We start from the raw sequence: 12,139 nt of genomic DNA on the forward strand, positions 1-12,139 counted from the left end.
CCCAGCTGGGAATGTGGGAGTGGGGTAGTTAGCACCCAGTATTTCCCCAAGTGGGAAGGACGCAAACATTCGCTCTCCCTTTCATTCTCGCTCTCAACGTTGAGTGGCTCGGATCCTTCTTAGGCGAGCCAGGGCTCAAGCCTGAACATTCTCCCTCCTCCTCTCCCCCTCCCTCCTCCTTCCCCAGCTGTCTTTCCTGACATGGATTTAAGCCATGGGAAGCTCTGCCACATCTGTGCATTCCCTGGGGTGACACCAACTCCGAATGTCACAGCCCACAGTACCACCATCCTGAGCATCTGGGTCTAGTCTGGGGCTGGCTCAGTAACACAGCGGGGTCTCCCCCATGGGCTCTGCCCTCAGCAGGCTTGCCATGGGCTCCTAGGATAGGATAGGAGGCCTCTCAAGAAGCTAACACCACTGCAGAGTAGCCACAGTCCAGGAGGTCAGAGCTCCCTGTCCAGCGAGCTCAGGGCAAGGCTGTCCGGGGAATATGAGGTCCTCCCTTGCAGGTGCGCCTGCTTCACTGGCCATCCATTCCAGGCTGGGAGCTGGGGTGCTCATGCAAGGGTTCGGGGGGTGGGCCATTCTCACCCACTTTCCTGATGCCTGCGGAGGCCCAGAGTTCCAGCCTGGGGCCTCTGGTTGGGAGGAGTCGTTGCAGCTGGGAGGCCCCAGGATAGATGCTGTTTCGCGGTGGCACTCTGGGGAACGTCCGCCAGTGTCGGTTCCAGGAGTGAGATGTCAGGATGCCTCTCTCCATGCATGCATCTCAGATGCTTTCCTCCCCGGTGTGACTCACTGGAGACTCTGGGAGTGCGGGGGGGAGGGTGTGGCCCAGGAGCAGGGGGGCTGGGCCGCGATAGCTGCCATCCATCACTCCCCAGCACTTAGCGCCGTGGGCTCAGTGCACATGCCCGGGGCCATTTCAGCAGCAAGGGAAGTCCCCAAGAGGACGCATCAATGTCTGTGCATTTGAGTTCTGCAGGCTCTGCCTTGGCTCTGTGGGGCTTGCTTTTCTCTGCAGCAGCTTGGCCAAGCCCTGGTGAGGAACCTCCTGTGTACCGAGCCCATGTGAGTGGCAGGGGCCCAAATACTTGAGCCATCATCCACTGCCTCCCAGGGCACACATTAACAGGAACTGGAATTGGGAGCAAAGCCGAGACTTGAACCCAGGCACTGTGATATGGGATCCGGCATCTCAGTGGTGTCTTAATTATAGCACCAAAAACCCACCCTATAGTATGTGAATTCTTGAGAGTGGGGTCCATTTCTGACTTGCCTGTATTTGTGTCATCACCCTGAGCAAAGGGCCTGGTGTGTCATATACTCTCAGAAAATAATACTTAATAATAATAGCAACAGGGGCAGGTGCCTGCAAAGCCGGCATCCCATATGGGCAAAGGTTCAAGTCCCGGCTGTTCACTTCTGATCCAGTTCCCTACTGATGGCCTGGGAAACCAGCAGGGGATGACGCAAGTGCTTGGGCCCCTGCACCCACATGAGAGACCTGGAAGAAGCTCCTGGCTCCTGGCTTGGACCTGCTCAGCTCCTGCCATTGCGGCCATTTGGGGAGTGAACCAGTGGATGAAAACTCTCTCTGTAACTCTGCCTTTCAAATAAATAAACCTTAAAAAAAAGCCTTTCATGCCTCAGTTGCCTGCTGTGTACAGTGGGGGTAGCTCATGCTCTCCACACAGAGTTGGGGTGAGGTGCCAGTGGCAGGGAGCAGTGAGCTGCCGCCTGTGTGTCCTGCGCCCCTTGCACACGGTGGGATGCTCACGCCTGGGGCTCCCTCTGACGCTAACCTCTGTCTCAGGTGACAGGGACGCCCTCCAAGGGCTTCGATGAGAAGGCCTACCTGTCGGCCAAGCAGCTGAAGCCGGGAGAGGACCCCTACAGGCAGCATGCCTTCAACCAGCTGGAGAGCGACAAGCTGAGCCCGGACCGGCCCATCCGCGACACCCGCCATTACAGGTATGGCGTCTGGTGCTGGCACGAAGGCACTGCCGAGCCTGCTGTGTCCCATGCGGGGGCGGTGACACCGGCGGGCTCCTCCTTCGGTGCCTGCCTGTCCCCTTTTTATTTCCTCAGCGCTCTGAGGACCTGCCTCAGTCTGGCACTCCAGGAAGAGTGACCTTCCGGAACCACGGGAGGGGGGGGAGCTGGGCGTGTGGGCGGGCCAGGTGCTCTTGGCGCCCTACTGGTGGTGCCTGGGTTGAAGAGGAGCCATCAGCCCTGCCCTGGGCGACCCCCCCACATTGACATCCTTCCTCCTGCCCTGCACCCCAGCCCTCAGCCACTCCCAGCAGTGCACCCCAGCCCTGCCCTTCATTCTCCTGGGCAGTGCGGTGAGGCAGGAGAGCTCCTGGCCCAGGACCAAGGATGCCTGCATCCAATCCCAGCTCCGACTCAGCTCGGGGGCCAAGGGCAAGTCCCTCACCACCTCCTTGCTCTTGTCCAGAGTGTGAGAGCCACAGCCCGTGGTCTTTCTTCTTTCCAAGCTCCGGATTTTGGAGCACATCCCTCTCCTGTGACTGGCCTCACCCACCAGCCTCCCTCCCCCATTGGCCCTTTGTGCCCCTGTAGTCCCGCCCTCCCCTGTCCCCCACCCCCTCCCTCAAATTCTTTCCTTTGCCTGAGCATGCTACCCACCCTGCTCCACCCCCCGCAGCACCCTTTCCTCCTGGGAAGCTGGCCCCAGGGCCTTGGCACCTCCTCTGTGCCCTGTGCCGAGGTCCAGCCACTAGAGGGTGCTGCCAGAGTCCACCACCGTCCAGCTTCAGTTCAGGTGACCCACAGGAGCTCGGCTCAAAGCGAGGCAGGGCCTTCGTCTAGTCCTGGCTCCAGGGTAGATGGAAGGACAGTGTAGACGGAGGGTGGTTCTAGCACCTTCATTATCACTCACAGAGTGATAAGGGGCAGCTTGGGTGGGATAGGATGGACCTAGGACTGGGGAAGTCCTGTCACCACTGTCAGCTTCCAGGAACTTCTCATGCCCCAAACATGCCAGTGACCCTGTGGCTGGGCAGCCCCCCCCCCAGGACCTCATGGCCACTTCCAGACATCGGAAGTCCTGTCCCAGTCAGTCCCAGGGCAGCCTCCCCTCAGGTTCTGCCTGCATGGCAGCCCCAGCCATGGCCAGCCTTGAACCCATGGCCTGAGGATCTGCCCATTCAAGTCTGTGAATCAAGGGCTTGGCCTGGAGGCTCCTCCCATCCTCCCAGTCCATCTCTCTGGGAACCTTCCCAGGTGCTCACTGAGAAACTTAAAGAGCGTGTACAGCTGTGTACAGCTTCTTAAATGAGATCCCAAATTCAAGGCCATGGCAGGTGGGGAGGTGCCCTGTGTTGCTGCCGGGCACTCTCTGGGCTGGAGATAGATCCGGAGTGTGGGGGAGGGGTGTGACTGTATGCATGTGTGCATGCATGTGCACACGTGTGTGTGTGTGTGTAGAGGGTGCAAAGGATGTGCTGACCTTGACAAGCAGGGCATCCTCTGGTGGAGCTAGTGTGAGCCATGGAATGGCTGGATGCCAGACTATGGGCCGAGTTCCTGGTACAGCCCAGGGAGCCCATTGTGGGCAGCAGAGTGGTAGAAAGCTCTGCAGACAGACCTGCTAGGGTCACAGAGAAAACCTGAGCAGCCCAAACCCACAAGATGGGCCTGAAGCAAACAGACCCTTCTAGAATTCCTCAGCCATCTTTACAGATCGGAGTCCCGCAGGGCCACCTGGCAGAGGAGGTGGGAGGGGTAGGTGGAGTTCCAGTACGCCCTCCAGACAGGGTGGGGGTAGTTTGCCCCCTGCAGGAAGAGAACAGGCACCCTTATCCAGAGTCCCTCCTTCTTGGGCAGCAGATTGATGGGGACAGAGACAGGGACAGAGAACTAGGGAGATGGTACAGGTGACAGGGCCTCTCCCTGAAGCGCCTCCCCAGCCAGCCAGGTCCACTCCTGCCCCTGCCATGGCCACTCCACATCCGTCTCATAGAGGACAATGATTTTAAAGCCTCAGGATTTCTCCCATGAGGGTGCCAGGCCCGTGGGGTTCCTGCCTGTCTGATCCGGTCTGCTTTGCGGGCAGGAAGGGGCCTGGGAATTCGGGCTGTGCACTGTGGGCCGTGGGATAAACCCAGGGGAAGATCGTCACTGCTGGGATGGCTGGAGAGCAGGCGTGATCATGAAGAGCGCGGCCGGTCCAGCATAGTGCGGCCACCCGCCAGGCCCGGTGGAGGCTGGGCTAAGGCCCGGCTGAGGCCCAGTGGTGCTGATGGTCTCATTCCCTCTGTGGAGAAGGTGGCACCAGCAAACCCACACGTGGTGTCGGGAGCTGACGGAGCCCTGAGCTGCTGGGGAGGGGCAGGGGCCGGTGTTGTGACCTGAGAGGTCAAGCCACTGCGTGTGGCGTCAGCATCCCTTATGAGCTCCGGTTCCAGGACTGGCTGCTCTGCTTCTGAGTCAGCTCCTCACTAATGCCCCCGGGGAGGCAGTGGAAGATGGCCAAGTGCCTGGCCCAGCCCTGCCACTGTGGCCATTTAGGAAGTGAACCAGCAGATGGAAGATTTCTTCCTCTCTCTCTCTCTCTCTCTCTCTCTCTCTCTCTCTCTCTCTCTCTCTTTCTCTCTCTCTCTTTTTCTCTCCCTCTCTTTCTGTCACTCTACCCTTAAATAAAATCTTAAAAAAAAAAAAGAGCCCCCACCTTCTATGACACCTGCCGCTTCTCTCTCCTTGACCCCTACTGGCCAGTGTGGGCTGGAGTGGTGTGGAGGAGGCAAGGCCTGTGTCCTGGCTTCTGCCTGGCCCTCTCCATCTCGCAGAAGTATCCCAGGGGGGTGGCAGACAGAGAAAAGCCTCACGCTGGCCCTGGGGATGCCACTCACCTCCCTGCTCCCTCCTCAGCTGCCCGTCTATGTCCTACTCCTTGGACCTGCCCGCCACCAGCGTCATCATCACCTTCCACAATGAGGCGCGCTCCACCCTCCTGCGCACGGTGAAGAGGTGAGCGCACCCCCAGCGGGACCAGGGCCTCACGGAACCTGCGCAGCCTGTCTCTGGCAAGGGGAGGTCACAGATGAGGTGTTGTCACCCAGTGGCCCTGGAGGGCAGACCTGTCTTGAGAAGCTGGGACTGGTGAGCCAGAGTCGAGGGGATCCCCAGAGCTCAGAGCCATCCAACACAAGGTCATGGGTTGAGCATAAGGATAGAAACACAGGGGTCAAGGGCATGGGGGATGGGGCAGGGATGGAGAAACCTCAGGAGAACAGAGATCAGCCCAGTAGGGGCCTGTTGGTGAATCAGAGAACAAGAGGCCCCTTCTGCCCCGCCCCCCAGCTTGATCTTGTGATCCAGTAGAACCCCGTTCACCTCATTTCCTCAGTGAACTGAGACAAGAATGGGAAGGAGCGCCCAGTGGCATTCCAGGCAGGGGGGAGGAGGGCTCCTTGAGAACAGCCTTCCTGGCTGGACAGAGCCTCCCCAGCCCTGTCCAGCCGCTCCTGTCCCTGGGCGGGCTTGTTAAGCCTTGGGCAATAGAGCAGCCCCAGCTCCTGCCTTGATAATTCAGCCAGGGCATCCCCCACCCTCTCGCACTACTGTCTGCAAGTGGTCCCAAGCGTCTGAGGGTCCAGGCAACAGGGCAAACCATGTCCTTGGATGAGCCTTGGTCTAGCCAAGGAACACACTGCTTCCCAGAACTGGTGAGGGCCCAGGAAGTCTGCCAGCAGGTGCCCACGCACTGGCCCTGGAGCTGAGCACTGGGTCAGCCTCGTGGCGCAGAAAAGTGGCCTCTCAATCCCAGCTCTTTCTCTGTCCCCACTGCTGTTCCAGTGTCCTGAACCGAACTCCTGCCAGCTTGATCCAGGAGATCATTCTAGTGGATGACTTCAGTTCAGATCGTGAGTGTCCTCCTTCCCCACTGCACGTCGCCTCCTCCGCCCTGCCCCTGCTTCCCCAGAATGCGCGACTCCTGGTGTCACAGCCTGATCTCTCTGCCTCCTCCCTCAGTGGGGACCCTCGGGCTTTCCTAGGCCCCTCCCTGGTCCTACTCTTTGGTGCCAGAGGAGAGGAAAGAGTGGAATGGCTTTGGAGCGGGCACCAAAGAGATGACCTCAAAAGGGGAGGGGTGGGCATTTGGCTTGGCAGTTTAGACACCTGTGTACCGTATCCGAGTGTCCGTGTGCAAAGTCTGCCTGCAGCCCCTGACTCCAGCTTCCTGCCAGTGCAGGCCTGGGAGGCAGCCACGGTTGCTCTAGCACGTGGGTTCCTGCCACGCCTAAGGGAGATCTGGATTGAGTTTGCAGCTCACTTTGGCCCTGGCCCAGCCCAGCCTTTGTGGATATTTGGATTACCAGTCATCAGATGGGAACACTCTCTCTCCTTCCCTCCCTCTGACCCCTTTAAATAAATACATTTTTATTTTATTTTTAGATTTATTTATTTATTTGAAAGAGTTACACAGAGAGGAAGAGACAGAGAAAGACAGCAATCTGCCCTATGCTGCTTCACTCCTCAAATGGCTGAAATGGCTGGGCCTGCAGCAGGCTAAGTCAGGAGCCAGGAGCTTCTTCTGGGTCTCCCATTTGGATGCAGGGGCCCAAGGACTTGGGCCAACCTCCGCTGCTTTCCCAGGCACATCTGCAGAGAGCTGGATTGGAAGTGGAGCAGCTTGGACTTGAACTGGGGCCCATATGGGATGCCAGCAACTCAGAGGGCAGCTTTACCTGCCACACCACAAAACTGGGCCCATAAAAATTGAAACATATGGGGCCAGAGCTGTGGTGTAGCGGGTAAAGCCACCGCCTGCAGTGCCAGCATCCCATGTGGGTGCTGCTTTGAGACCTGGCTGCTCCACTTCTGATCCAGCTCTCTGTTATGGCCTGGGAAAGCAGCAGAAGATGGCCCAAGTCCTTGGGCCCCTGCACCTGCATGGGATACCCAGAAGAAGCTCCTGGCTCCTGGCTTCCGATCAGCATAGCTCCGGCCATTGCAGCTATCTGGGGAGTGAGCCAGCAGATGGAAGACCTCTCTCATCTCTCTCTCTCTCTGTCTGCCTCTACCTCTCTATAACCCTGCCTTTCAAATAAATAAATAAATCTTTAAAAAAAAAATAGAGGCCGGCGCCGCGGCTCAATAGGTAATCCTCCGCCTTGCGGCGCCGGCACACCGGGTTCTAGTCCCGGTCGGGGCGCCGGATTCTGTCCCGGTTGCCCCTCTTCCGGGCCAGCCCTCTGCTGTGGCCAGGGAGTGCAGTGGAGGATGGCCCAAGTGCTTGGGCCCTGCATCCCATGGGAGACCAGGATAAGCACCTGGCTCCTGCCTTCACATCAGCGCGGTGCGCCGGCCTCAGCGCACCAGCTGTGGCGGCCATTGGAGGGTGAACCAATGGCAAAGGAAGACCTTTCTCTCTGTTTCTCTCTCTCATTGTCCACTCTGTCTGTCAAAAAAAAAAAGAAAAAATAGAAACATCAACAACATCCTTCATTATTACAACTGCCGAATGCAGGCCAGTGTTTGTTCAGCAGAGCGTGGAGAGCTGGGCTGGGAACCATTGCTGCGCCCTTGGTGCACTGTGGGGGAGGGTGGGGACAGGCCTGGAGGCGGGGGCGGGGCAACCCTTTGGGCAGTAGTGATGACCAGGCCCTTCACCCTCCCCCACCCCCAGCCCTTTCCAAGGCCTGGTCAGGGGCAGCTCCTGGTGGTGGCCCGGCGCCCTGGCCTGAATGAGCTTGCCTTCCTTTTCTCCACCCGCAGCTGAAGACTGCCTGCTCCTGACCAGGATCCCCAAAGTCAAGTGCCTGCGCAACGACCGGCGGGAAGGTGGGTGCTCGGAGCCCGGCTTCCACAGTGGAGGGTGGGGTGGGAGGTCCTGCCCATCCCCTTGGGAACTGTTATCACAGCGAGCCAGCGAGGCCTGCTGCGTCCCGGATGGCTCGGACCAGGGTGTGCAGGAGGCGTTCCTCCTCCCCAGGCCAGCCCCTAGCCCCCCACAACTGTGGGCTAGCGGCTGCACGTCTGGCTGCCGTTGCTGTCACCTCGGAGCAGCCTTTTCTGCCTGGCCAGGTTATCAGAAGCGTTAAATGAGATAGGCCACGCGGAAAGGCTGGGTTTGCAGCACCAGCGTGGCATGGCACCGTGCACAGCACTCCAGGGGACAGCAGAGAAATGCAAAACACGGTCCTCGCCCTGGGGGCTGTGGGGGGTCAAAACCCATCGCAGCAACAGGCTGGACATAGTTCCCTGGAAATAGCATGAAGATCGGAAGAGAGGGAGCTGATAGGCAGCGGGAGTGAGGTGGGAGGGCTTTCAGGAGGAGGGGGCACGAGGGGACAAGAGAGGGCAGCAGGGGAGGGCCGGCCAGCTGGGAGCTCTGCAGGCAAAGGCCTCAGTCAGGGGTGAGTACAGGTCAGGTGCTCAGGGGCCCTGCCCGGCAGCCCCTGCGCCTGCTGGACGGGTCTGTCACTAAAGCAGCACCCGCGGCGATCTAGCTTTACAAAGAGGAGAGGTTTATTTAGCTCACAGTTTTGGAAGCAGGAAGACAAAGAGCGCTGTGCAGCCTCTGGTGAGGGCCTCGTGCCCTGTCAGAGCTCCTGTAGGGGAAGGTTCACATCTCCAAACAGGAAGCTGGAGAGCGGTGGGGCCAGGCTCATGCCTTGTCTAACAGCTCTCTTGAGAGAACTACCAGGGCGTCCAAGGGAACTACCTTAATCCCTCCCGAGGGCAGCACCCTCAACGACCTAACCCCCCGCCCACCCCACCCACAAAGGCTCCGTCAGTTCCCAGATCACCACCCTGAGGACCAAGCTCCCAACCCATGAACCCTTGTGGGTACAAGCAAAATCCAAACCATAGCACTCGCATTCTCCCATTCAGTCCTCAGCGCAGCCCATGGTCTCCACTTGCAGATAGGGAAACTGAGGCTTAAAGAGATTCAGTAATTCACATGGGATGGTGAACAGAGGAGCCAGGATTTGAACCCGCTTCCCAACCCAAAGCCAGCCTCTCCCTTAGCCTCCCTCTGCTTCTGGAAAGTACCCAGGTTCTAGAGGTAGAGAGAGGTGGGATAGCGATGCCGAGGGGAGACCAGTCATGCCGAGGGGCCTCAAGGATGTTGGTGAGGGAGACAGTGGAAGAGGCCAGAGAGAGCTGTCTCCCAAGACAGGGGCTTGTGGGCGCCATCCGGGCTGCGGATATGCTGTCCCTGGAGTTTTGCCAACCGTGGACAGACAGGTATGATCAGAATGCAGTACAGATACCTGGGTTGGGCTTTCGGACAGATGGGAGGCTAGACAGATGGACAGAGGCAGAGTGCCAGGCAGAGATGTGGCCAGGAACATCCCTGCAAGAAGTCACTTCCGTTCCACGCTCTCAAAGTGAGACCCGTCCCTCCCCACAGCTCATAGGACACGGATGGCTGCTTGGGCAGGGGCAGGACCAGCTGGGCTGCCCAAATCAGTGAGCAGTTGGTGAGACCGTCGGGAAACCTGGCTAGTAGAAGAGCCGATCCAGGCCAGCGCCGCGGCTCACTAGGCTAATCCTCCGCCTTGCGGCGCCGGTACACCGGGTTCTAGTCCCGGTCGGGGCGCCGGATTCTGTCCCGGTTGCCCCTCTTCCAGGCCAGCTCTCTGCTGTGGCTAGGGAGTGCAGTGGAGGATGGCCCAAGTGCTTGGGCCCTGCACCCTATGGGAGACCAGGAAAAGCACCTGGCTCCTGGCTCCTGCCATCGGATCAGCGCCGTGCGCCGGCCGCAGCGCGCCGGCCGCGGTGGCCATTGGAGGATGAACCAACGGCAAAGGAAGACCTTTCTCTCTGTCCACTCTGCCTGTCACAAAAAAAAAAAAAAAAGAAGAGCCGATCCGAACACATGCAAGGGGTCCCAGGGACAGGCTGCCTCCTTGTTGTCTTGTTCAGTTCTGGCAGACAGGGACTGTTTTCTCTCCAAATCTTACAGACAAGAAGCCTGAGGTTCAGAGAGGTTAAATCACGTGTTCTGGGTGAGTGCAGGGGCTGGCATGCAGAGAACTTAGTCTGGGAGGCTTTGTCCATGTCACCATGGTGATGTGGCTGGAGGGGACCCCCCACAGGTTCCCAGGGGAGAAGCTTTGCTTTCTGGTCCTCCTTCAGTCCCCAACCAATGCAGTCTCCACGCCCTGAACTTGGACTGTTCCTTGGGGTGTCACTCAGGCCGTGACCCTGGAGTAATGGTGGATGGATGGATAGATGGATGGTTGAGAACAAGAGAGGGGTGCAGTTGGGGAGGAAGGAAGCACACAGGAGTAAAAAGGAAAGTCCAGTCACCATAATCGGAGGAGTCCCCAGCGCCTGAAGGGACGGGAGCCCCAGGACCTTGGGGGGAACGGCTGAGAAACAAATTGGTTCAGTGCCAGCACCAACGCCCGCCCACTGCATTGCAGGGCTGATCCGGTCCCGAGTTCGCGGGGCAGATGTGGCGGCAGCTGCCATCCTCACCTTTCTGGACAGCCACTGCGAAGTGAACACCGAGTGGCTGCAGCCCATGCTGCAGCGGGTGAAGGAGGTGAGCCGTCCGCCCCGGGGAATCGCCCACCACGGTTGTGCCTCGAGGGCTTGTGGAGCAGTCTCTGAGCTGGGCTGCCGTCCTGGGGTGCCTGCCTGCTCTGCTTCCTCCTGGGTGACGTCAGCTCGTGGTCCTTTCTTTTCTGAACACGGGGATACGTGCAATAGTTGGTCCACTGGGGGGTTGGGACAATTAAATTGGACGGAAGCCTGGACACACTGGAAGGCTCCTCCCATGCACAGGTGCTGTTTCTCTGCTGGGGGAGATTTTGGTCTGGCTGGGAGGCCCTAGAGAGAGGGAGCAGAACCAGGTGCTCTCCAAGACAGTGGGGAGGAGGGGGAGGCTTTGGACAGATGGCAAGAAGGATGTGATGAAAAGAATGACAGGCCGGTGCCTCGGCTCAATAGGCTAATCCTCTGCCTGTGGTGCCAGCACCCCAGGTTCTAGTCCTGGTTGGGGCGCCGGATTCTGCCCAGTTGCTCCTCTTCCAGTTCAGCTCTCTGCTGTGGCCCGGGAGTGCAGTGGAGGATGGCCCAAGTGCTTGGGCCCTGCACCCACATGGGAGACCAGGAAAAGCACCTGGCTCCTGCCTTCAGATCGGCACGGTACGCTGGCCGCAGCGTACCACTGGAGTGGCCATTGGAGGGTGAACCAACGGCAAAGGAAGACCTTTCTCTCTGTCTGTCTCTCTCTCTCACTGTCCACTCTGCCTGTCAAAAAAAAAAAAGAGAGAGAGAGAGAGAAAAGAATGACAGGACTTAAAACATGGGCAAAAGATTTGCAAAGACGTTTCTCCAAGGAAGGTATACAAATGACCAACGAATCCATGAAAGGATGCTCCGTGCCACTAGAGAAATGCAACTCACAACCCTAATGAGATGCCACTTCATACCTACTGAATGGATGCCTGCTATCGAAAGGACGCATAGCAACACGTGCTGGCAATGATGTAGAATGACAGGAGAGCTCCCGTGGGGCCGGGTGGCACGCTAAGCAGTGCAGCCACTTCGGAAAACAACTGGACAGTTCTTCAGAAGTTTAAACATAGACTTGCCTGCAGTTCCATGGCCAGTTGTAATGGGGAACTTCAGGTTTGTGGAAAATGAATTAAAAGATAAATGGGGGGTGGGGGAGAGGGCAGCATTGTGGCGTAGTGGGTTAGGCTGGCGCCTGCAACACAGCATCCCATATGGGTGCCAGTTCGAGTCCTGGCTGCTCTACTTCCCATCCAGCTCCCTGCTAACGTGCCTGGAAAAGCAGCAACAGATGGCCCAAGTGCTTGGGGCCCTGGACCCATGTGGGAGACCTGGAAGAAGCTCCTTAGTCCTGGCTTTGGCCTGGTCCATCCTTGGCTGCTGAGGCTATTTGGGGAGTGAACCAGCAGATGGAGACTTTCTCTGTCTCTCCCACTCTCTCTGTAACTCTGCCTATCAAATAAATATTTTTTTAAATAAAAAAGATAAATTGGGACCGGCTTTTAGACAAGCGATTAAGATGTTAGTTAGGATGCCTGCCTCCCACATTGAAATACCTGGGTTCAGTTCCTGGCTCTGGCTCCTGAGCCCAGCTTCCTGCTAATGCAAACTCCGAGAGGGAGTGGTGATGGCT

The 12,139-nt window shown here is 58.3% G+C and overlaps 1 protein-coding gene across 2 annotated transcripts in view; it reads left to right on the forward strand.

Annotated features, from left to right (window-relative positions):
• Positions 1-12,139, forward strand: part of GALNT16 (polypeptide N-acetylgalactosaminyltransferase 16) — a 100,677-nt gene that overhangs the window by 59,651 nt on the left and 28,887 nt on the right. For both annotated transcript variants that reach the window (XM_089322176.1, XM_051826331.3), the window contains 5 exons: positions 1,820-1,977; positions 4,900-4,998; positions 5,827-5,894; positions 7,750-7,815; positions 10,410-10,531. In XM_089322176.1, coding sequence (XP_089178302.1) covers positions 1,820-1,977; positions 4,900-4,998; positions 5,827-5,894; positions 7,750-7,815; positions 10,410-10,531 — 513 coding nt within the window. The remainder of the gene's footprint in view (positions 1-1,819; positions 1,978-4,899; positions 4,999-5,826; positions 5,895-7,749; positions 7,816-10,409; positions 10,532-12,139) is intronic.

Source organism: Oryctolagus cuniculus, chromosome 20, assembly GCF_051225735.1.
Source record: "Oryctolagus cuniculus isolate XC-2025 breed Fujian yellow rabbit chromosome 20, ASM5122573v1, whole genome shotgun sequence".
Lineage (NCBI taxonomy): Eukaryota > Metazoa > Chordata > Mammalia > Lagomorpha > Leporidae > Oryctolagus > Oryctolagus cuniculus.